The sequence below is a fragment of the Piliocolobus tephrosceles genome, chromosome 8, assembly GCF_002776525.5.
Source record: "Piliocolobus tephrosceles isolate RC106 chromosome 8, ASM277652v3, whole genome shotgun sequence".
Classification (NCBI taxonomy): Eukaryota; Metazoa; Chordata; class Mammalia; order Primates; family Cercopithecidae; genus Piliocolobus; species Piliocolobus tephrosceles.
This window is the reverse complement of record NC_045441.1, coordinates 128,418,371-128,444,311: the sequence shown is the minus strand read 5'-3', so window position 1 is coordinate 128,444,311 and position 25,941 is coordinate 128,418,371. Positions and strand designations below refer to the sequence as shown.

The window sequence follows — 25,941 nt, the reverse complement described above, 5'->3', positions numbered from 1 at the left end:
AGTTTCACTGGGTTAGCCAGGATGGTCTCGATCTCCTGACCTCGTGATCCGCCCGCCTCGGCCTCCCAAAGTGCTGGGATTACAGGCTTGAGCCACCGCACCCGGCCCACTTTACTATTTGTCTTACAATCTTTCCTGCAGCGGCTGCTCTAGACTGCTGCTTTCAGGGCCCTACCCAGTATCCTTTACTGTCATCACATCAGCTTAGAGAGACCAGGCCGAGGCATTCTTCCTCGCCATGAGCCTCACCTGCCCTTCTCCAAAGCTAACCACCTGACTTACACCATGAATTCTCACCGTGTAGAACTTTCTTGTACAAATATCTAGTACTGCACCTTTTCCATGTTTCCTCTGCCTTCTCAGATACAGAAACTTATTATTTCTTTTTATAACCACGCCGTTATTCTAGCTCTTCCTTGACTCCTAGCCACTATCTAATTTGTCTTCCTTTTATTATCAAACAGAATGACAGACTTCAGTTTCCTTAGTCCTAGTCACTTAACTCCTGAAAGCGGTTTTCACTTTATTACTTTTCTGAAATTACACTTCTTAAGGTAAAAGATAAACTGGACAGTGTTTTCACACTCCCCTACCTGGGCTTTGATGCCATGTTTACGAATAAAAACACTGAAATCAGAAATATGCTAACATATTTGGACTGCAGGGAGGACTTTAAAAAAATAAAATAAATAAGAAATATGCTGACCTCGATGGGCTTTCACAGAGAACTTAAATATATTCCCCCTGCCCAAACTCCGCCCCCTTTTTGAGACAGGGTCTCCTGTGGCCCACGCTGGAGTACAGCAGTGCAATCACAGCTAACTGCCATCTCAAACCTCCTGGAGGCTCAAGTGATCCTCTCACCTCAGCCTCCGGAGTAGCTAAGACTACAGGCACATGCCACCATACCTGGCTAACATTTTTTGTATTTATTATACACAGGGTTTCACCATGTTGCCCAGGCTGGGCTTGAACTCCTAGGTTCAAGTGATCCCCTCACTGCCTGTGCCTCCCAAAATGCTAGAATTATAGCGTGAGCCAGGACGCCTGGCAAATGTATTCCTATACCTAGTTTAATTCTTTGAACAGTTTTCTACACAACAATTAAATTTTTTCCATTTTGATTTTTTTAAAAACAGATTTATTATTATTTTTTGAGACACGGGGTTTCACTCTGTTACCCAGGCTAGAGAGCAGTGGCACAATTGTAGCTCATGGCAGACTCAAACTCCTGGGTGCAAGTGATCCTCCCACCTCAGCCTCCCAAGTAGCTGGGACTACAGGTGTGTGCCACCAGACCCAGCTAACTTTTTAAAATGTTTTTTGTAGAGACAGGGTCTATGTTGCTCAGGCTAGCCTCGAACTCCTGGGCTCCAGCAATCCTCACACCTAGGCCTTCCAAAGCACTGAGATTACAGGCATGAGCCACCATGCCTGGCCAACATTTTTCTTTTCTATGTGCACTTACTTACCAACAGGGAGCTAATACAATCAAATTTTCTCATTATCATATATTATCTATTACAGTTTCTGTCATTCTGAGATTTCTTTTGTAGTCTTATTTTACCAAATCCAAATTTTCCTGGTCAAAACTTTGTTATTTTTTTTGTTTTCTTTGTTTTGTTTTGTTTTTTTGAGATGGAGTCTCACTCTGTTGCCCAGGCTGCAGTGTAGTGCTGCGATCTTGGCTCAGTGCAACCTCCACCTCCTGGGTTCAAGCAATTCTCCTGCCTCGGCCTCCTGAGTAGCTGGGACTACAGGCATGTGCCACCATGCCCAGCTAATTTTTGTATTTTTAGTAGAGATGGGGTTTCACCATGTTGGCCAGGATAGTCTCGAACTCCTGTGCTCAAGTGATCTGCCTGTCTTGGCCTCCCAAAGTGCTGGGATTATAGGCATGAGCCACCATGTACCTCTAAATCTAAATTTGATCAGGAAAATGGAATTTGTTGACTATTTTAAAAATAATAAATGTTAGCTCTTTCCAGTTTTATTATGTGTATCAATAAGCATTATTAATTAAGGATTTATTATTTTAAAAATCTTTGTCCTTTTGCTGCTGGTGGGGTATTTCTTAATGTATAAGAAAAATGCAGACAATCTTTCCACACACACATGCCACATAACATTACATATATTTATATACTTAAGAGGTTATGCCACTGCTGAACAAACAAATGAAGAATATCCACAAGCGGCCTTCTTTCTGGTTCTTAAACTGCCTCCCTCCCCTGTTCTCCTTTATTTGTTAATAAAAATAACAAATTTTACAACTGAAATTTATATACGTAGTTCTGGCCTCTCATCTGTTTCCATCCTGTATATCTGAGAGTTAACACAGTAATTCCGCTTGAATATCTAGCACCAACTTGACATATCCAAAGATGAAATCATCTTCTCCAATGGGTTCCCCCATCTTCTGTCAACTGCTTTCACCAGGGAATTCCATTCTTTCCAGTCACTTAGGCTTGAAACCTTAGTTTTCAGGTATCATAAAATGATGACATTATAGTCAACAAACCCATTCTTTCTTTTTTGCCAAAATTTTCTCTCACAGGTAAGTACAAACCTTCACCACTCCATGTTTGAACCTGACAGTTTTTATTTGCCAGTCTTTTCCTGTACTGTGCCAACTACGATATACAAAGTGGGTGCATTTAGGAAAAAATTACCAAGTTAGAGATAATAGTATCTTAATGCAATCAGGATAGAAAAGATCCCGCATCAACTTAAAAATGAACCAGTGGCCGGGCGCAGTGGCTCAAGCCTGTAATCCCAGCACTTTGGGAGGCCGAGATGGGCGGATCACGAGGTCAGGAGATCGAGACCATCCTGGCTAATATGGTGAAACCCCGTCTCTACTAAAAAATACAAAAAAACTAGCTGGGCGACGAGGCGGGCGCCTGTAGTCCCAGCTACTCGGGAGGCTGAGGCAGGAGAATGGCGTAAACCCGGGAGGCGGAGCTTGCAGTGAGCTGAGATCTGGCCACTGCACTCCAGCCTGGGCGACAGAGCAAGACTCCGTCTCAAAAAAAAAATGAACCAGTGTTAGCCAGTGCGGTGGCTCACGCCTGTAATCCTAGCACTTTGGGAGGCCAAGGTAGGCGGATCATGAGATCAGGAATTCGAGACCAGCCTGACTAACATGGTGGTCTCTACTACTGTCTCTACTAAAAACACGAAATTACAATAATTAAGTAATACAATACAAAAATTAGCCAGGTATGGTGGCTCATGTCTGTAGTCCCAGCTACTCGGGAGGCTGAGGCAGCAGAACCACTTGAACCTGGGAGGCGGATTGCAGTGAGCTGAGATTGCGCCACTGCACTCCAGTCTGGACGACAGAGCAAGACCCTATCTCGGGGGAAAAAAAAAAAAATTAATCAAGAGTTGCTTCTTCTTTTAATCGTAATTCTACTGCAGTCTTGGAATGATAAAGAGTCTCCAAGGCTGTGTGCCCCAACTGGAGTTCCCTAGTGAGGAACATTAAATACTGTTAATAAAAGGAATCTTTTAAAGCTTTTCTGGAGGAGTGCAATTGAAGCATTAAAGTAGATGCAAAATGAGGGTCAGTCACTATGGCTCACTCCTATTATCTCAGCGCTTTGGGAGGCTGAGGTGGGTGAATCACCTGAGGCCAGGAATTCAAGACCAGCCTGGCCAACATGGTGAAACACCGTCTCTACTAAAAATACAAAAATTAGCCGGGCGTGGTGGCGCTTGCCTGTAATCCCAGGTACTCGGGAGGCTGAGGCAGGAGAAATGCTTGAACCCTGGAGGCAGAGGTTGCAGTGAGCCAAGACCACGCCACTGCACTCCAGCCCGGGCAACAGAGCGAGACCCTGTCTCAAAAAAAAAAAAAAAAAAAAAAGCAAGATGTAAATTAGGTAGGGCAATTTCCAAAATTAAATAACTCAAGTATAGCAATAAAAAAGTGATACTATGCCATAAATGCCTAACATTTTACACTTTCAAGTAACTTCTATATCCACTTTGTTTATAAATATAAACGGAAGCATCAGATCATCTAAATGTGACACAGGTATTTGCAAATCTCTCTATCTTAAAAGATGGAGACCTTTTAGCAGTGGGGTGCTCCAATGTTGACATAATCTGGGATCATGCACAAGAAGTCAGCATGAAGCAGCTAAATAGTTCAGGATTATGCCCCATAGTCAAAAATAGTTTCCGTGACCTCTACATTTTATTCCCAGGGGAAAAAACATTGAAGGGAAACCTTGCTCTTCCCGTAGTGGGCATTAATCTTTTGTTTTTTTTTGAGATGGTGTCTCCCTCTGTTGCCAGGCTGGAGTGCAGCGGCACGATCTCAGCTCACTGCAACCTCTGACTCCCAGATTCCAGTGATTCTCCTGCCTCACAGCCTCCCAAGTAGCTGGGATTACAGGCACACGCCACCACACCCAGCTAATTTTTGCATTTTTAGTAGAGACGGGGTTTCCCCATGTTGGCCAGGATGACCTCGCTCTCCTGACTTGTGATCCACCCATCTCGGCCTCCCAAAGTGTTGGGATTACAGGCGTGAGCCACTGCGATTAAATTAAACCACATCCTCGGCTGCAATTAAATTAAACCACATCCTCTACTTTGGTGAGTGCACTGATCCCCTATTTCCCACAACACTCAGAGTAACCTTTTGAAATGCAAATCAGACCATACCAGTCCCCTGTTTAAGAAACTCCAATAGCTTCCCACTGCACAGAGAACAAAATCCAAAGTCCTTACTGTGTCTCACAAGGTCCTCCATGACATGGTTCTGGTCTCTCTCTGATCTCACCACCTACCACTCTCTCTCCATGGTCCAGCCATGCAGGCCTTCACTTCAGGCTCTTTTCCATCTCAGTGTCTTCATACAATTGTTCCCTCTGGCCTGAACTATTTTTCCCCTCTCTTCTCCACATGGCTGGCTTCTGCTCATTCAATTCTCAGATCAAATGTTACCTCCTCAAACCTTCTTCACCTTCTTTATGCTGGCAGCAATAACTCTTTATCATATTATCCTACAAATTTTATTTTTTCATAAAACTTGTATTTTTGCTTGTCTTCCTACATAGACTATATGCTCCATGAGAGAAGGAATGCTGAGTATGCTGTTCATCCCTATTTCCCCAGCACCTAGAAGAGTGCCTGGCACATAGTAAACACTCAATAAACATTTGCTTAATGAATGAATGATGTTTCGAATCATAAAGTGGCAAGGACAAGATTCAAAGAAAATCAGTCAATTGAAGGGTAAGAAACAGGAGGAAACCCCTGTGTGGAAAGTTATGAAATAGAAAGCAAGCAGAGCTAACAACCTGAACCCAGAAGGAGTTTACCTTTTGCCATTTGTTAAAGGACCTGTCATTTTCACTCTGCAAATAAGTAGACACCCACAGATGCCTTTCAGACAGAAGGTGAATGCTTTACAGGCATAGATAGGAAATCTGTTTTCAGTATTGGAGAGCTATAGACAGGTTCTAGAGGCCATAAGATAGCTGGTAAGACGTCACTGAGATGCTATGTTAGAACAAAAAGAACTTTAGTTTCGTCAAGGGATAGAAATGACCTTAATGAATTATTAAACTTTTCTTCAGTCAAACCAGTAAGAGAGAAAAAAGAAAAAAAGATCAGATATGAAGACAGGAACACTTCAGTCTCCAAATCATAAAGCCATTTGGGAGAGGAAGAAAACCAGGAGGGAGTAGCTAGTCTTCAGAAATGCATATTTTGCCAAGTAGCCTCCATGCTGACAAACCAATTATTTGTTAGACAATACAGGGCTTCTTTTGCGATAAATGATCAAATACAGGAAGATCTTTGGGAACAAAATAGAACTGACAGATTGTAGAGATGACAAAGGATGAAGAAAGATTTAATCTTAAGTTCAAAGAAAATGAAGCAAATGAAAATAAAAAGAAATTTTTAATTCCAGAAATAACTCCCCAAATTTTTATAAAATTGATAAAATTAAGAGTTTTCCATTTATTATTCTTATTTAAAAACACAAAGAAGAAAATGCTGAAAAGGTTAAAAGTAGTTAACCCTAGGAGGAGGATATGGGGCAGGGAACTACCATTTATGCTATCTTTTTACTTACTTCTTTGATCAAATTAAGAATCTTAACAAGAGTAAACTTTTTTATAAAGATAATATAGACAGTAATGCAGACTAACTCCAATCTTCCACATACTTTTTTTTCATAAGGGAAGGCCTTTATTCATTCATCTCTATATACATTTTAACATATAATCCCTAATATCAATTTGTTATTATTTTATTTCTGATGAAAGTAAATGTACATACATACATCAGTTAATCCTAGATTTCAATTAATAAATTACCAGTTAGCTGAATTTGTTCTACATTAGAATTCTGGCATCTAGTCATTCCTATGCCTACATCAGTGGCAGAATGATGATTTGAATATACACATACTGAATGTATGCAATGTATATTGAATATCAACCCTTAGACTGTATTGAACAGCAGGAAACTTTGACATACAACAAGGGGAAACTTCTCGTTAGATGTTGCTGTTCCACATAAATAGGAGGCAGTACAAAGAGCACTTCCTTAGACAACACAATTCCATAAATCAATAAAAGTTATGTTTTCAAAGAATATTTAAGAACCTAAGAACTTGCATATCATAAAATGGTATTTTTTTTTTTTTGGTCAGTTATAAAATGAAATATATCAAACACATTTTGTTGAAAAAAGTCTTAAAAAGTACCTACAACGCATAAACAGTGTTGGATTAATAGGTGATTTTTATTTTCTTTTTTCTAAATTTGCCTTCAATGAACACATACTACTTTCAGGGGAAAAAAAGTTAAAGAATCTAAATCATTAACATAAAGGACAAATCTGAGAAAGTGTCAGAATACAAAGAAGTGGCAGAGAGATTAAAACAATAACAGAAGATGATATGGAAGACAGAGAGACGAAACATAGGCTGGGCGTGGTGGCTCACGCCTATCGTCCCAGCACTTTGGGAGGCCGAGGCAGGCGGATCACTTGAGGTTAGGAGTTTGAGACCAGCCCAGTCAACATGGTGAAAACCCAACTCTACTAAAAATATAAAAGTTAGGCCGAGCGTGGTGACTCACGCCTGTAATCCCAGCAGTTTGGGAGGCCGAGGTGGGTGGATCACCTGAGGTCAGGAGTTCAAGACCAGGCTGGCCAACATGGCAAAATACTGTCTCTATGCATGGTGGTATGTGCCTATAATCCCAGCTACTCAGGAGGCTGAGGTAGGGAGAATTGCTTGAACCCGAGAGGTGGAGGTTGCAGTGCGCCGAGATCACACCACTGCACTCCAGCTTGGGCAACAGAGGAGACTTGGTCTCAAAAAATAACAATAAATAAATAAACATACAAAAATTAGCCAGGCATGGCGGCAGGCACCTGTAATTCCAGCTACTCGGGAGCCTGAGGCAGGAGAATCTCTTGAACCCAAGAAGCAGAGGTTGCAGTGAGCCAAGATGGCATCACTGCCCTCCAGCCTGTACAACAGAGCGAGACTCCATCTCAGGGAAAAATTAAAAATAATAATAATAATGATAAATATAATAAAGAGTTCTCAAAAAACTTACAATAAATGGATCAGAAACAGTAATCAGACACATAATACAATAAAATATTCTTGATCTAAAATAAATAACCAGGTCTGAGATGGAATGCTATTATTATGTTCTAGGTATACAACTAATGAAAACTAGGCAGAGAAAACACATTAATGATAAGGGAACAAAAGGAGAATGAGAAACAGTCTGAGAATGGTCTCAGATTTCTCCATAATCCCAAGTATTAAGCAAGAGTCAGTGGAAGAGTATTTACAAAATTTGGAGTGGAACAGTTAGTGCCCCAAGAAGGTTATGCCTACTCAAGTGTGATAGCACAGAAAGAAATTACCAGGTGCACATGAGCTAAGGTAAAATAGCATTCATGCTACCCTTTTAAAAATTTATTATTATTATTTTTTGAGATGGAGCTTCGCTCTGTCACCCAGGCTGGAGTGCAATGGCGTGATATCGTTCACTGCAACCTCTGCCTCCTGGGTTCAAGCGACTCTCCTGCCTTGGCCTCCAAAACAGCTGGGACTACAGGCATGCGCCACCATGCCTGGCTAATTTTTTTGTATTTTTAGTAGCCAGGGTTTCACCATGTTGGCCAGGTTGGTCTTGAACTCCTGACCTCAAGTGTTCCTCCTGCCTTGGCCTCCCAAAGTGCTGAGATTACAGACATGAGCCACCACGCTAGACTACCCTTCTTAAAAAGATTGCTTGAGTGAGGCACTCAGCTAATTGAGAGATAAGTTTAAACTAAAAATTCATGAATGGGAAAACTGTGGTATAAAAGGACAACTAACACTAATTTGACACAGAAAATTATATAGCACTATAAAATTAATGCAAAATAAAAATTTTGAGAAGATAAATGATTAAAAAATAACAGGAATGTATAAATTTGATTTAAAAGTAAGAAAGCTGGCAGGAGAAAAAGGGAAGAGCTAAGTGAATGTTAAATTCCTAAGTTACTACTTTGTTCTGAATTTTGATAAGAAAGTTTGAAATACGCATTTTAGTTGTGCTTTTTCAAATAATTTTAAAGTTGATTTAGTGATAGTTGCTTGTAACGACATTGTTCTGTCGGACAGCTGAATGCTCGTGCACCTTTGTTACTTTGTTTAAAAAAAAAAATCCACATCCCAACAAACACCTCATCTACAAGTGTGCCTACCACTATGATGTCAGCATCAGGAATATTCCATGGCCGCAGGCTGTAATAAGCCTATTGAGAACAATCCACATATCATAAAAAGCTTATTAAAGTTAACTACAAGAAAGATGACACTATGCAATCTTACAGTTTATCACATGGATGTACAGAACATACATACCTGCACACTGGCTGTTACCACTGAAGACCCTGAGGCAGTGGATGGTCTATGTGGAGTAGACAATGGTTTGGTAGCACCCTGTGTTCCACTTCCTGTTCCCCCAGATAGACTAGTCCTATTAGCTCCGCTTGAGTTAAGGTTGCTACCTCTGCTGGCAGGTACATTCATTGCAATTCCACTCAAGCTATTCTTCCCAACAGTTCCAGTGGATGATGAGTTTGTTAGCTTTGAAGGGGCCTGAAGATTTTTTGTAGATGGAAGGCCTGAAGTGCGATTAGAGGGCAATAAATTCAAGGTGGGAGACTGTCTGCTGATGTTCATTCCACTGGGCTGTTTATGGACCGGGTTGTTAGTGCTGGAGTGGCTACTCTGGGCTACTAGTGCATTTGGACTGGAACTACTTGGGGATACAGTAGGCTTGGGAGTCGGGTTGGATTTAGAAATAAGTTTAGTTGATACTGAAGGCTTAGCTGACAGAGAGGGCTTGGGTGAGGCAGAAGGCTTAGGCGAGGGCAGGGGTTTAGGAGATGTGGCAGGCTTGGGAGATGCGGCAAGTTTTGGGGAGGCAGCCATCGAGAAGGGAGATTTGAAACCCTGCGTGGAGATCTGTGACACCATAGCCTTGGCTAAATAGTTACTGGAGGTAGTGGTGCTAGGTACTGTCCTAGAAACCAGGGGGTGGGACCCTTGAGAACCATTTCCAGGTGAGGGGGTAGATAAAGGAAGGCGGTACATAAGTGGCTTATCTGAAGTCTTAATAAGCGAGGAGGGACAGGAGAGTTGGGGATTATTACTTAACTTCACCACAGGGTTGGTCTGGGATTTACTGATGGTGGCCTGTAATGGAGACACATAGTTCTGCTGGACAGCTGAATGCTGGTGCACCTTTGTTACTTGTGTTAATGAAGAAGCATCTTGGGCCTCAGATGTTCCCAGAGCATGAGAAGAGGCAGCAATTTGGGCTTGGGAAGAAGAGGAGACATGGGTCTGTGAAGAGGAAGAAGTGTGAATCTGGCTTGACCTCTGAAGTCCTTGTTGAAGTAGCCTGGCTGGCAAAGGTTCTAAAGAAACTTTAGGGTTCTGAATGGAAGAACCAGCAATAAGGCCTGAAGAGATGCCAGTATGAGCTAAATCCTGGGGTTTCTTTGGTACTGGCCCTGTGTGACCAGCAATAAGACTTGAAGAATGTGTAGGCTGAGTAGAATCTAGTTTTTTGGGGGTAGCCAGTGGCAGCTTACTCATGATACTAGCTAATTTTTCTTCTCTCAGTCCTGGACGAGGCTTTGTGGTTGGCATGCTTATCCTTGAGCCAACAGGAGGGCCCTTGTTCCCATTGTTGATAACCGCTAAAGCTTCAGAAACAAGATCCAGTGAAGGTGAATGGAAAGAAAGGTCTTCATCTAGTGAGTCGTCGAGGCAGATGGTTTCTTGGGCTGGTGCAGAGCTAGAGCTGGCTGCAGCAACGGCAGTTGTGCTGGAGCTCGTTGGAGGACCGCTAACCGAAGCCACCAGGGATGCCGGAGTTTTCTGGTCCTTTTTTGGACTATACTCCTAATGTAAAGTATCATATGAAAAAAATAGAAATGGTGAATAAAAAATTACAAAGTTAATTTTAAATAACTAAGATTTTCATGACAATTAAAATTGTTTTTCTACTGGAAATGTTTAGAGACTATCAAAACAAAAATAATTTTTGAGATGACAGAGCTCCTGACTGAGCTGTCCTCACAAGACAAAGTATCTGATATATTGCACACAGCTGTCATACCTTGGTAAGCTTAACAAGTGGAAGGAACATTCATATACTAGTAACATTACTGATGAGCCTCCCTCACCTGCATCAGATCTTCACATCCTGCTCCAAATCCATCTGTTCAGATTATTCTCTTTTTATTCCCCTGCACTCAGGAGAAATTCTGCCTTTATATTAAGACTCTCCCCTTCTCGTCTGGGATGGTTTGCTAGGAGGCTGACCTTCACTTTCTGCTTCCATGCATTTCTGCCTCTTTGTATGCCCTGTCCTGCAGCTACCCTACAGCCAGTACATAGAAAAACTGGTACGTCAAAGTGGCAGATGATTCAATCCAAGCATATATAAATTATGCTATTTGTTATGGTGAATCTGTAATTTATTTGTAAATTATTCATTTGTCATTTATCCAATATATATCCATTAAGTGTCCGCTGTGAGCAGGGCTCTATGCTAAGAAAACAAGGGTATTAAGAATTACAACTCTGAATACCTAAGAGTTGTTAGAGTCTGTTTCTCAAAGAATCAACCTTCTTAATATTTAAGGAAAATTACTAGAGCACAGTTTATAATATTCAAAGAGCAAAATAATTAAAAAGCATCTATTTATTTTTAAAGATAAATATAAAGTATTTGACTCATTTTATTGATTGAGAATCAAAGTCTCCTCAATTAGTTTCTTAAACAAACCCAAACAAACCTAGAGTGTTATATTATATACTGATTTATACAACCATAGCACTTACCTTAAGCATAGTGGGGAAAGAATGGAGAGGAAGGGTCTTTACCATCACCTCCTAAGGTATTACATAAGCAAGCTGTTAAGAATACTGTTACACTCTAACTTCCTTAGTATTTTTTCTAAGCTTTTATTCTAAAACCCCTGATTAAAAACCTCACTGCCTATTGGAAGTACAAGTGTACTACATTAAGGTCACAAATGTCTGCTAAGAAGAACAGGTAATACAAATGAGACACATTTGTTTTGATATGTCATCCACTTACGTAATTAGTGAAAATACCATTATAAAAAGTACAAAATAAAGGGTGGGAAATGTATCCAAATGTTGGAAGTATTACTAGTATAAAACTGCTGTTTTAAAGTGGTTTTTTGATTATTAATTTTTATTTATAAAAACATTAAATGCACTCTAATAGAATACTGTATAGATTTATACTGGCAGAGAATTGTTCAGGCTATATAACTGAGTCAAAAAAGCAGGTTGTCCCATTTATATAAAAGACCAAATAAATGGATAGCTAATTGGATAGATGGATGGATGGATGAATGGAAGGGAGGGAGGGAAGAACAGAGTTTCAGAAGAAGGGAAGGAAGATGTGTCCTAGAAAGTTAAGAGCTTTTATTCTCTCACTGAGGAGAAATTTATAGATACTTTTACTTTTCTCCTTACTTTTCTGTGTTATTTGCATTTTCTATTATAGGCATTTCCTTACCTTAACCTTTAAAACTAGAAACAGTATGGGGAGTTACAGTAGGAAAAAAACCACATCAACAATATAGCTTTTCCATTTTGGGAAAAGGAAAAAGTAATTTAACCATAGAGAAGGAAACAAACAAAAAAACTGATGACTCCCCCATATCATTCTAACACATCCAGTGTTAGAATTTAGTAAATTTCCTATCCAATTATTCTATTAATCATATGTTTGAACAGATGTATCAAAATGTAACCAATCCTTTATGGAGGCTATTAAAACTTTAGTATTCTAATAAAAATAAAGTGAAGTGTCAAAACAAAGTCCAAACTCAAGAGATTTAATGAAGGATTGGCTCAATATTATTTGGATCAGAAGACAAAGTAGTAGGTTATTAAGAAAAAGAAGACTATTGGCTGGGCACGGTGGCTCACACCTGAAATCCCAGCACTTTGGGAAGCCAAGGCAGGTGGATGACGAGGTCAGGAGTTCGAGACCAGCCTGACCAACATGGTGAAACCCTGTCTCTACTAAAAATACAAAAATTAGCCAGGTGTGGTGGTACACGCCTGTAGTCCCAGCTACTCAGGAGGCTGAGGCAGGAGAATTGCTTGAACCTGGGAGGTGGAGGTTGCAGTAAGCCGAGATTGCACCGCACCACTGCACTCCAGCCTGGGTGACATGGCAAGACTGTCTCAAAAAAAAAAAAAAAAAAAAGAAAGAAAAAAGAAAAAGAAGACTATTTACCCTGCATTTAAAGAGGCTCTAACACCAAAAAAGTCAGGAAGGCCACAGAATAATAAATATTGACCATCTGGACACAATCTTATAAGCAAAGAAACTCATCTATTAAAAACAACAACAACAACAAAAAACCAAAGAGACAAAGCCTACAGAGCAAAGTGTAAAACCTGAAGGGTATGGGCTTTCATTAAAATTTTAATTTCAAATGATTATAGTTTTTACTTCTAGAGGTTATATTTTGATTCTCTTTCAAATCTACTTTGTCTATTTTGATAGGATATCTTTTATTCCCTTTTATATTTCTCTAAATATTAAAAAATTTTAAGTAAAATTATTTTCTGTACTAAATTCCATAAATGCACTACTTGTCTGTCTTAGGGATCTAACTGTTGTTTATTGTTCCTACTGACTCTCACTCATAGTAACTTATCCTCTCATGTATTCTGTATTTCAGACTGCAAGTTCAGGTCTGACGTGGTTTATAGGAGGAAGGCCTTTGAGGCCTCTGAAGACAGCACATTATACCACAGAGAATTTACTTTTGCCAGAGGCCCTGGGTTACTACTAATCCAATAACTAAGTTACTTTTTCCACTTGGGGCTTTCTCAGATTGTAGAGGTAGTGTAACTTAAATTCCTAAGCCAAGAAAAATTTTCAGCAAGGACATTCTTCCTCCAAACCAGAACCCAGTCCAAGACAGCCACTTTTCTTTTTTTTTTTTTTGAGGCGGAGTCTGGCTCTGTCTCCCAGGCTGGACTGCAGTGGCGCCATCTCAGCTCACTGCAAGCTCCGCTTCCCGGGTTCATGGCATTCTCCTGCCTCAGCCTCCCAAGGGGCTGGGACTACAATAGGCACCTGCCACCATGCCCGGCTAGTTTTTTGTATTTTTAGTAGAGACGGGGTTTCACCATGTTAGCTAGGATGGTCTCGATCTCTTGACTTCGTGATCCACCCGCCTCGGCCTCCCAAATTGCTGGAATTACAGGTGTGAGCCACCGCGTCTGGCCAACAGCCACTTTTCTTAATGTCTCTGCTGGTGGCCGGATTTTTTTCTAGTCCTTTCTTTTACTAAATACGTTATAGTTTGAAGGTCCAGCTTTACACAGATTTCATCCCAAGTTTTAACCTGTACAAGCCCAAGAAAACCCTAACTGCTGTGCTCTGAGAAGAAACATAAAAAGAAACCATAAAGTGATGGGTAGAAAGTGCCAAATGCCTCCAAGGGCAACCAAAGTTTAAGCGACAGATTAACACTGTCAGATCCTTTTTTGTTTTTGGTCTTAGGAATTTTTCTTACATATTTTCAATCTCAGCTATGCTATGAAAGAATATTTGTTATATTTTACCTAGCATTTCCAAGTATTAATAAAGTTAAGCTTTATAATTGGCATATGCATATTTCCCACTGCTACACAGGAATCTATTCTCCCAAATACAAAAGTTCTAAGATTATTATGAAGTTGAAAACACCTATCTTATAGTGCCTACTGACCTCTGCTAAATACCATAAATCTTTTTCATCTTAGGAATGTATTTCAACATTCACCAACTATAACTAATTAAAGATTTTGTTTTAATACTTACCTTTACTTTGGGTTTAGGTGCAGGAATCACCTTTTTCTTTGCCCTAAGATAAAAAGATTTTAAAAGGCTATTTCAGTAGCAGTTATATTGCTCATTAGAAAGTTATAATAAATAGCTTTGTAATTATGTGGTAAATAATTCCTTCTGCTATTTGGAAAGCTCTTTGAAGGAACCATATTTAAGTGCTCAGTTTATACTAAGTACGTAGCAACATTTTCTCCAATTCAGATTAACTGAAAGGCCAAACAAACAGTAAAACATGAAATGTAGATAATACAATTTTCTAAAAATTAAATGTAAATACATAAACTGTAAAACAACCCCCTCCTAAAAGAGCTCTAAGGAACTTCAGGCTCAAATTAAACCATGCCAAGAAAGTGTGAATGAGATTTAACTTAACCAAAACAAAAAAAAACCCTGAGCTTTTAAAGAAAAATTTTTGTAATGTAAAAAATTCAAATAAAAAATGTCAAAATGACAGGGAGAAAAAGGGCAAGAAAAATTACTATGGAATCTTGGAAGTTTTGGAAAACTATGAAAAAGTTCAAAGATTAAAAAAAACTAACGAGTTCCATAGTAAGTCAAAGTATTCAAATGTTTGTTGAATAAGTGTTGACAAGCTAAAATACTTCACCTTGTCTACTTCACTTGGCTAAAATGTCACTAACTAGATTAACAAGAATCTTGATTAAAACTGTCAATTTACAACTTCATTTAGGCAACAGTAATTTTCTAAGTTTTTTTTGATGAAGGCCATTTAGGGAAACGACCTCTAGGCCCACTTATCCCATAGATTCCTACTTTACAGTACAAAACAAAACACAAAGTTAATGATAATAACGAAGATATTTTAAAAAAGGGAGAAGGAGGCTGGGTGCAGTGGCTCAAGCCTGTAATCTTAGCACTTTGGGCTGAGGCAGGCAGATCACGTGAGGCCAGGAGTTTGAGAACAGCCTGGCCAACATGGTGAAACCCCGTCTCTACTAAAAATACAAAAATTAGCCAGGTGTGGTGGCACACGCCTATAGTCCCAGCTACTCGGGAGGCTGAGGCAGAAGAATTGCTTGAACCTGGGAGATGGAGGTTGCAGTGAGTCGAGATTGTTCCACTGCACTCCAGCCTGGGTGACAGAGCGAGACTCCATCTCAGAAAAAAAAAAAAAAAATGACAGAGAGGGAGACATCTTTTGTAAACACCTTTAGAATTAAAGGAATGCACTATTTGTACCTGAATTGTAATGCATATATGGCTTTGGAACTACAGTAGGCCCCCCTTATCCACAGTTTTCAATTTCTGCGGTTTCAGTTGCCTGTGGTCAACTGAGGTCTGAAAATATTAAATGGAAAATTCCAGAAATAGAAAGAAACCACATTCACATAACTTTTATTATAGTATACTGTTAAACTGTTCTCTTTTATTATTGTTTTTGTCAATCTCTTACTGCACCCAATTTGTAAACTAAAATCTATCCTAGGAATGTCTGTATAGGAAAAAATCGTCTATATAGGGTTCAGTACTGTCTGCAGTTCTGGCATCCACTGCAGGCATCTTGGAGTATACTGTCTGAGGATAAGGGGGACTACTGTACAGGGAAATTAAAGCCAAAAACACTACTGACACAAACATATACATATATATGTATACAAAACTTACTTCAAAGACAACAAAAACACTTGCAACAAGTAAACCTATAATATATGAAACCAAACTACTTAGAACTTATACTAAAAAAACAGTAAGAACCAAAAACCACAACCAACTCAATACATCCCTGATGATATACAGTTGACCCCTGAGGATGAAGACCTTTATGATGATTCATTTCCACTTAATGAACAGTAAATATAATTTCTCTTATGATTTTCTTATTAACATTTTTTCTCTAGTTTACTTTATTGTTAAGAATACAGTATATAGATGGTACATAAAATATACAAAATGTGTCCATGAACTGTTTATGTTATCAGTAAGGCTTCGGGTCAACAGTAGGCTATCAGCAGTGAAGTTCTGGGAGAGCTGAAAGTTACACGTGGATTTTTGTCTGTGTGGGGTGAGGGGGTGAAATCCCTAACTCCTGTGTTTTTCCAAGGGTCAACTGTAATAATGAAGTGTCCTTCCTAAAAACTAAAAAATTCCTATATAATTGCATACAAGGAGAGTAGGAATTTTATAATGTTGCCCAAAAGATGTTAAACAGACCTCTCAGCAGAATATTGAATTAGAGTGTTCAGTAAATTCTCAGTAACTTGCTAATTTTATATTTTAATAACTCCCTTTTTTTTCCCCTAGAAACAAGGTCTGCTTTGTCCCCCAGGCTGGAGGGCAGTGGCATGATCTCCACTATTACAACCTCCACCTCCCTGGCTGGCGTAAGCCATCCTCCCACCTCAGCCTTCTGAGTAGCTGGGACTACAGGCACACACCACCATGCCTGGCTAAGTTTTGTATTTTTTGTAGAGAAGGAGTTTCGCCATGTTGCCCAAGCCAGTCTCTAACTCCTGGGCAAGTGATCCACCCACCTCGGCCTCCCAAAGTGCTGGGATTACAGATGTGAGCCACTCTGCCAGGTTTTAACCCTTAATGCCACCCTTGCAGGCTACAGAGAAGGTGCTCTAAGTTGTAGGGAAAAATAAAAGTGTTCTGGAATTGACCAATAATCAACCAAAAAGGTGACCACAGAAAAAACTTGCCTTTTTGTTTTATGTGGGTAAAAGATCTTTCTCTAGTAATCACTTCACTAAGGAAATACCCAGTTTTGAACAGAAGGAAAGACCTCAAGAGTCGGTTAATCTTGTGGAAAACACTCTGCAGCACAGCAAGGGTAGGTGTGCATATGGATCTGTCCTGGTAAACTCAAGACAGCAGAGGGCTGTGGATTACAAATGCAGATGGACGTAGGCCGGGCGCGGTGGCTCAAGCCTGTAATCCCAGCACTTTGGGAGGCCAAGACGGGCGGATCACGAGGTCAGGAGATCGAGACCATCCTGGCTAACCGGGTGAAACCCCGTCTCTACTAAATAATACAAAAAACTAGCCGGGCGAGGTGGCGGGCGCCTGTAGTCCCAGCTACTCCGGAGGCTGAGGCAGGAGAATGGCGGGAACCCGGGAGGCGGAGCTTGCAGTGAGCTGAGATCCGGCCACTGCACTCCAGCCCGGGCGACAGAGCAAGACTCCGTCTCAAAAAACAAACAAACAAACAAACAAAAAAACCCAATGCAGATGGACGTTAAGAGGTGGAGAAAAAGACTGGCAGGTAGAAGGCCCAGGAACAAAGGAAAACCCCTGAGCCTTCACGCTTCCCTACTACCAGAATCCGAGGCCATTATGTGTCACAGTATGCTTTTAGTAGGTGTTTAGAGAGTAGCCTGACAATTATTTCAATAGATAAATGTGTTCTGAACTCTAAATAGTCAATGGTCAAAATGATCTTTTTAAGTCCTATTCCAACTAGCATTTAATAAATGATACTTTTGTTCACTAAAGCACATAATGTGAATAAATGAAGCAATCTGGAGTCTGCATTTACTCACGGAGCAGAAGTAAGATGATTATGAACACTCCGGCTTTCCTTAAAAAGCATTCTGGAAAAATTTAAAGAACACAATTACTATTTTTTTATAGCAGATAATAACATAATTGTTTTATTTTTAAAGTAATTTAATTTTCAACAGACTATTACTTGCTTATTTACCAAGTAAAAGTTATAATGGTACAGTATACTCAATAATCTATTTTATGGAGAGTTTTATTTATAGCTCACTGTAACCTAGGCCTTCTGGGCTCAAATGGTCCTCCTAACTCAGCCTTCAAAGAAGCTGGAATTACAGGTGGGTGCCATCATGCCCAGCTAATTTTTAAAACTTTCTGCAGAGTCAGAGATCTCACTATGTCGCCCGGGCTGGTCTTGAACCCCTGGCCTCAAGCAATCCTCATACCGTGGCCCTGTGCCTCCTAAAGTGCTGAGAATACAGGGGTGAGCTACCAGACCTGGTCAACAGATCTTTTCTGTTGATGTAAGATGGAGTAATTTGGGCCGGGCGCAGTGGCTCAAGCCTGTAATCCCAGCACTTTGGGAGGCCAAGACGGGCGGATCACGAGGTCAGGAGATCGAGACCATCCTGGCTAACACGGTGAAACCCCATCTCTACTAAAAAAATACAAAAAACTAGCTGGGCGAGGTGGCGGGCGCCAGTAGTACCAGCTGCTCTGGAGGCTGAGGCAGGAGAATGGCATAAACCCGGGAGGCGGAGCTTGCAGTGAGCTGAGATCCAGCCACTGCACTCCAGCCAGGGCGACAGAGCAAGACTCGGTTTCAAAAAAAAAAAAAAAAAGGATGGAGTAATTTAAGATCATGGGTAGAACTAGCCAAATTTAATTTTTATATTCTTTACTTAACTCTTTTTTTTGAGACAGAGTTTTGCTCTTGTTGCCAAGGTGGAGTGCAACGGCGCAATCTCGGCTCACTGTAACCCCTGCCTCCCAGGTTCAAGTGATTCTCCTGCTTCAGCCTCCTGAGTAGCTGGGACTACAGGTGCCCACCACCATGCCCAGCTAATTTTTTGTATTTTTAGTAGATACAGGGTTTCACCATGTTGGCCAGGCTGGTCTCGAACTCCTGACCTCAGGTGATCCACCTGCCTCAGCTTCCCAAAGCGCTGCAATTACAGGTGTGAGCCATCACAACGGGCCACATTCTTTACTTAACCCTTGAGATTTTTTTTTTTTTTTTTTTGAGACGGAGTCTCACTCTGTTGCCCAGGCTGGAGTGCAGTGGCCAGATCTCAACTCACTGCAAGCTCTGCCTCCCGGGTTTATGCCATTCTCCTGCCTCAGCCTCCCAAGTAGCTGGGACTACAGGCACCCGCCACCTCGCCCGGCTAATTTTTTGTATATTTTAGTAGAGACGGGGTTTCACCGTGTTAGCCAGGATGGTCTCGATCTCCTGACCTCGTGATCCGCCCGTCTTGGCCTCCCAAAGTGCTGGGATAACAGGCTTGAGCCACCACGCCCGGCCAACCCTTGAGATTTTAAACAGAGTGACTCTTAGTATCTTGAGATACCTCTCTACACTGAATATTTTATTTATTTACTTATTTTTTGAGACTGGTCTCAAACTCCTGGGGCTCAAAGTAATCCTCTCACCTTGGCCTTCTTTGCAAAGTGCTGAGATTACAGGTATGAGCCACTGGGAACCTGGCCTACAATGACTATTTTCTTTTTTCTTCTTTTCTTTTGAGATGGAGTTTCGCTCTTGTTGCCCAGGTTGGAGTGCAATGGTGCGATCTCGGCTCACTGCAACCTCCACCTCCTAGGTTCAAGCGATTCTCCTGCCTCAGCCTCCAAGTAGCTAGGATTACAAGCATGCGCCACCACCCTGGCTAATTTTGTATTTTTAGTAGAGACGAGGTTTCTCCATGTTGGTCAGGCTGGTCTTCAACTCCTGACCTCAGGCAATCCGCCTGCCTTGGCCCCCCAAAGTGCTGGGATTACAGGCATAAGCCATTGTGCCCAGCCTCTACAATGACTATTTTCAATAGAACCTAAGGCTATGTCTCTTTGTTTATGCTCTAATCCCGTATTTGGTTCCTTATCTTCATGTTACCCATATGAAGTTCCTCTCCCAAACTTCATAACCATTTGGGAGTCTTCTCTCATTTTCTCTACTAGCAAATTTGGGTGTTAAAAAAAATGTTAAGTAAAATATCACCTTTACATCTATCTCTGTGTATGCACGACTGTTTTGTCATTCAAGTGCTTAAGGTCTTCAAAGCAAGCATCATCTGAGATGACTATACAGCATGCTGAATACATTAGGTTCTTAGCAAAATCAATGTCATGTATGTGTATGTGTATGTATAGCTTTAATGACAGCAATAATAATAAAATTAAATAAAATCCAGTAAGTTGCATTTCTTACCTTGCCTGCATCCAGCCCTTAGGCCACAGGGGCTTCACCTCTGTCTCCATAAAAGACTTAAGATAATCTTCAGCAGACTGGCTTTTATTTGGTTCTAACTCATAGCATCCCAATTTGATCTCAACAAGGTTACATAACAAAGTTCTAAACAGATTGAGAATTAAATTTGAAACTTTTTTTAGAACATAAATTTGGCAGCAATAATACAGATTATGTGAAAAATTCAGAAAATAACAATTTCTAACATATATCATTCATTGCACCACAGTCAAACCCCCAATATGAAACAATTTCCTTTGATATCTTTAATCAAAGCACCAAAGATTGAAAGGGATGGTTCTCTACTTGGGGTACAGACACACTATTAAGGTGGCTCAAGAAGAAATATGTTGAAAGTACTTCACCTTCTGAAACCAGTATGACTTACTCCATTATTAGATTAGTTTATAAAAAGTATTACAGTGTATATGAAAATAAAATCAATAATACTGTGAGGATAGTAGAGCCCAGTTAATCTTCTCTTGAATAATTTTGTCCTACACACTAATCTTTGGTTGCTTCCAATCTAGTTTTATATTTATTATAGAGTTGGTTTTTTTTTTTTTAAATGAGGAATCTTACTTCTGCATCATACATTAAAAGTGAAAACGAATTAAATCTTACCTGATGGTATCATCCCAGTGGAATTTCTTTCTTGGTCCTATGACACGTTTTCCTGGTTTCTCATCATCATCTTCTTCGGATCCATTTTTTTCACGTTCTTCATCTGTATGCAATCTAAAAATGAAAAACACTTTACAAAACAAACTTTTAACCCATCACTGCCTGTATAATATGCTCCATAAACACTTGTTGAATTGCTTAGTTGAATGTTAAAAGAGAGGGTAAAGAAGGAATCTACCTTTCCACAAAATACTTCGAATTTGAAAGGAGTTATAAAGTAGTTTGGTAAATAAGGACTTCAAATTACAATGTAAAGGCACCAACATTCATCTTTTAGTTCAGAAAATACTTGCATTCAACCACAGCAAGTCAAGGTGGGATTGTGAAATGTCTCAACAGTGTCAGCTCTTGCTTGATCACCTCCATACAATCCATTAACAAACACTTTTTGTCTCTGACTCCAAAGCAACTGAGTGCCATTTACAAAATACTCAATTATATCATGTCAGTGGTATATGTGGATTTCTACTTGAGAATAAGGTCCACTTAACATCAGAACAGCTAAAAGCACTTCTCAAATGCACGCCCAGACACCGTGGCTTACACCTGTAATCCCAGCACTTTGGGAGGCTGAGGCGGGTGGATCACCTGAGGTAAGGAGTCTGAGACCAGCCTGGCCAACGTGGTGAAACCCTCTCTCTACTAAAAATACAAAAATTAGCCGGCTGTGGTGGCAAGTGCCTGTAATCCCAGCTACTTGTGACGCTGAGGCAGGAGAATCACTTGAACCCGGGAGGCAGAGGTTGCAGGGAGCTAAAATTGTACCACTCCACTCCAGCCTGGGCAACAGAGTGAGACTCCGTCTCAAAATACACACATACATACATACATACATACATACATACATACATACACTTCTCAAATACAAAAGCCAGTCCAAATAGAGGAGATACATACTTGGCACACTTAGCTTGACTACGAGCCTGGCAGTCCTCCTGGTATTTAAATAGCTGTTCAGGCATGACATTGCTAACAGCCAGTTTCAATTTTTGCAGAGGTTCTCTTAAACGATCATCCTAAAAAGAAAAACATACTAAAAGTTTTTATCAGACATATTTATAAAATTTTGTAAACAGGTCCTCAAAAGATAAAAATCATGTTTTAGATACCAATTATAGATTTGAAATATCAGCATATCTAAATATGGACATTTCTCCTACGGCACTGACTTTTCGTAATACACACTAGATACACAATTAGACTGACATTTCCAAGTTACCCAAGAAGAGTCCCAGTTTTTCCCTGTTGCCCAGCATAGTTATTAATGGTACTCCATTACACTCTTAAAAATGCCCCATGGACACTTTCATATAGATAACATAAAACAAAATCATTGTCTTCTACTTGTATAGACTACTACTGGTTAATCTCCATTATGATGGGAAACCAGTGCCCTAAGAAGAGACACTGCTCTGGAACACGAACACACATGTTTGGTTTGGGTGACTACCAACCGGATGTTGGTATCCTATTCTCTCAGTTATGGTTAGTAATTCTGACTTAGGCTGCAAGTAAAAATGCAAGGTCAAGGCCAAAGTGAAAGGAACCCGAAAACTCTTATTCACGTGGGTTTTCCGGGCAAAAAAGAAAGTAGGCTTGCATCTGACAGTTTTAATCAACCAATTTACTACTTTCACCTTGCAAGCAACTGTATATATATATGTAACTACTTAAAACATACTTTTATCACCATTATAGGTGCAGAAATATTATAAGACTTTACTTTTCTTCACTGAAACAATTTTTTTTTTGGAGACAGAGTCTCGCTCTGTCACACAGGCTGGAGTGCAGTGGCACCATCTTGGCTCACTGCAACCTCCACCTTCTGGGTTCAAGAGATTATCGTGCCTTAGCCACCCACGTAGCTGGGACTATAGGTGTGTATCAGCACACCCAACTAATTTTTCTATTTTTAGTAGGACAGGGTTTTGCCATGTTGGCCAGTCTGTTCTCAAACTCCTGGCCTCAAGTGATGTGCCTGCCTCAGCCTCCCAAAGTGCTGGGATTACAGGCGTGAGCTACCGAGCCAAAACAACTGTTTTTAAAATGTGATTTTTGGTAAAGAAAAGATTTTAAAAACACGAATATTACAAATAAGCATATTAATCTATTCCATGAACACCAGTAAATATTACAGCACATATAACATAAAATCCTATGTTTAAAAATGTACATATTAACCTATTCCATGAACCAGTAAATAAATATGATAGCACATATGACATAAAATCTTATTTTTAAAAATGTGAACATCTGGCCAGGCGCAGTGGCCAGAAAAAAAAAAAATTGAACATCCAGTATCATCGTTCCTAGATGATTACTTTTGAAGAATTATGTAGCTTAGACTATCTTCCCGGAAACAATCCAAATATCCATAAATAGTCAAATGGACAAATTAATTGGGATATATTCACACAATGGAACGCTGTGTACCCAGCAGTAAAAATGAATGTATTTCTGGCCGGGCACGTTGGCTCACGCCTGTAATCCTAGCACTTTGGGAGGCCGAGCTGGGAGGATCACCTGAGGTCAGGAGTTCAAGACCCCAGCCTGGCCAACACGGAGAAATCCCGTCTCTACTAAAATATGAAACTAGCTGGGCACGATGGCAGGTGCCTGTAATCCCAGCTACTCGGGAGGCTGAGACAGGAGAATCGCTTGAACCTGGGAGATGGTGGTTGCAGTGAGCTGAGACCACGCCACTGCACTCCAGCCTGGGCTGAGCGAGACTCTGCCTCCAAAAGAAAACATTTCTGTTATATGTAGACGTAAGATGAATCTCAGGTGCACAATATTGAACATTACAAGCTACAGAAGAAAGCAGACAGCATTTCTTTATATGAAGCTCAAAAACATGCAAAACTAAATAAAATGTTTAGGGATACAAATATATGTGATAAAACCATATAAAGAAAAGCAAGGGTAAGATATCTTTCTTCCATAGCCAAAGGGATATTAAATAACTTCAAATTTGCCAGGGGTTCAAGACCAGCCTGGGCAACATAGTGAGACCCTGTCCCTACGAAAAAAAATTTAAAAATGGCCAGGTGTGATGATGCCAGCCTGTAATCCCAGCTACTTGGGAGGCTGAGGTGGGAGGACTGCTTGAGCCCAGGAGGTTAAGGCTGCAGTGAGAGCCATGTTCATGCCACGGCACTCCGGTCTGGGAAACAGGGCAAGAACCTGTATTAAAAGCAAAAAAAAAAAAGGTGAGTACTTATATTAAATCAATTAATGTGCAAAGGCCCCAAACAGAAGCAAGTTGTCTTTACTGGTTATAAAACCCAAGATGTAGATATTATTGTTCTTCCTCTTACCTGGACATTGAGATGTAACTTCTTTAGACGTTTTACAAGTGTTTCTTTATTGCATGGCACAAAAGCTTCAAGGTGGGAGTAGACACCACTGCGAATGACGGGGCCTAGTTCTTGTAGCTGTAACTCAATGCTGGCCAAAAAAGTTAACAACAATGAACAATATACAATGTGTTTTAGGTGGCATTGTACAGACAAGAAAGCAAAGCCAGTTCTTGTCCTCATTTTATCTTTTCATGATTTCCTAAAGAGTATTTTTCATGGGGGGGAAAAAAAACCCATAGCAATAAATTGTTTATTTATTTAGAGGCAGAGTTTCGTTCTTGTAGCCCAGGCTGGAGTGCAATGTCGTGGTCTCGGCTCACTGCAACCTCTGCCTCCTGGGTTCAAGCGATTCTCCTGCCTCAGCCTCCCAGGTAGCCAGGATTACAGGCGCCCGCCACCATGACCAGCTAAGTTTTTTGTATTTTTAGTAGAGACGGGGTTTCACCATGTTGGCCAGGCTGGTCTTGAACTACTGGCCTTAGGTGATCCACCCGCCTTGGCCTTTGATCCCAAAGTGTGGGATTACAGGTGTGAGCCACTGTGCCCAGCCCCATACCAATAAATAGTAATGCTATAAAAGTATTCTATCAGTCTAAGAGTAGAACTTCTATAACCATGAACAAGCTGGAAATATTTTTTGGGTTACAGGGGCAAACTCTATGTTTTCAGGTAAAGCACAGTAAATTTGTAATTAACCAAAGCTCTTTTCCTCAAAGAGATATTATACTACCCCTCAGCCCAGTGGCAACTGCCCGCAGGTCAAGGCAGCAGTGCGCCATGAGCACATCACTACTCCAGCCTGGGCAACAGAGCGACACCCTGTCTCAAAAAAGAAAAAAATTTATGAGCAATGTCTGTTCTAGGTAGTAGGCAAGGAAATCGAGTCAGTATGTTGTATATTTCTTGATCTAGTGTTCTGAGTAGGCAAAATTCAATCAGGCAAAAAAGGGGGAAGGGGGTTCCCTATTCCAACAAACTGATCTCTTTTTCCCCTAGTATAAGGAAGCAATGGCGAGGCATCACCAATACAATTGGATAGCTTCACAGGAGTTCCTACTCTAAATAATCATGTTCCATATTCTCTTAGGAGGGCAACTCAATACAGAAAATAAGACATGTTTGTTTAGGAAAGCGGAAAAAGAGGCTGAGGGAATAAGAAAGTGACTAAAAGGGAAAAACTTCAACTCAGAACACTAGTACTTGGAGGCATACCCTCTGTGAAATAAAAAGCAGATGGGCTCCCAAAAATGAAAAGATTCGTTTTAAGATAGACATGAGAGGAATAAACAGGAAAGCCTGTAAATGGAATGCTGATATTCTGCTTATCTGAGAAGCTATGTCCCAAGGATGGTCTTTTGACTCTCCCGGGACAGAAACAGTTGCTCCCTTTTACAGAAGAGTAAAATAAAAAAGAACAGCCTCAGTCACAAGAGAAGGACCTGATCACATTTTGGCTTCACACATGGAAAGAAAAAGAAGAGTTGGTCAGATCTCTGACTATGGAATCTGGGACAGCTCTGACAAG

At 40.4% G+C, this 25,941-nt stretch overlaps 1 protein-coding gene across 7 annotated transcripts in view; it reads right to left on the bottom strand.

Moving 5' to 3' along the window:
- The window catches only part of UBN2 (ubinuclein 2), an 83,666-nt gene that overhangs the window by 19,522 nt on the left and 38,203 nt on the right, over nucleotides 1–25,941 (bottom strand). For 6 of the 7 annotated variants that reach the window (XR_002724957.2, XM_023184851.2, XM_023184846.3 and 3 more), the window contains exons 8-15: nucleotides 24,375–24,504; nucleotides 21,955–22,073; nucleotides 20,998–21,111; nucleotides 20,335–20,478; nucleotides 17,948–17,998; nucleotides 14,418–14,460; nucleotides 11,399–11,449; nucleotides 8,903–10,453 (exon numbers count right to left, since the gene is read on the bottom strand). Coding sequence is in view for 6 of the 7 variants with exons in the window: in XM_023184851.2 (XP_023040619.1) it covers nucleotides 8,903–10,453; nucleotides 11,399–11,449; nucleotides 14,418–14,460; nucleotides 17,948–17,998; nucleotides 20,335–20,478; nucleotides 20,998–21,111; nucleotides 21,955–22,073; nucleotides 24,375–24,504 (2,203 nt within the window). In the remaining variant the exon portion in view is untranslated. The remainder of the gene's footprint in view (nucleotides 1–8,902; nucleotides 10,454–11,398; nucleotides 11,450–14,417; nucleotides 14,461–17,947; nucleotides 17,999–20,334; nucleotides 20,479–20,997; nucleotides 21,112–21,954; nucleotides 22,074–24,374; nucleotides 24,505–25,941) is intronic. The other variant, XM_023184848.3, reaches the window with a different exon arrangement.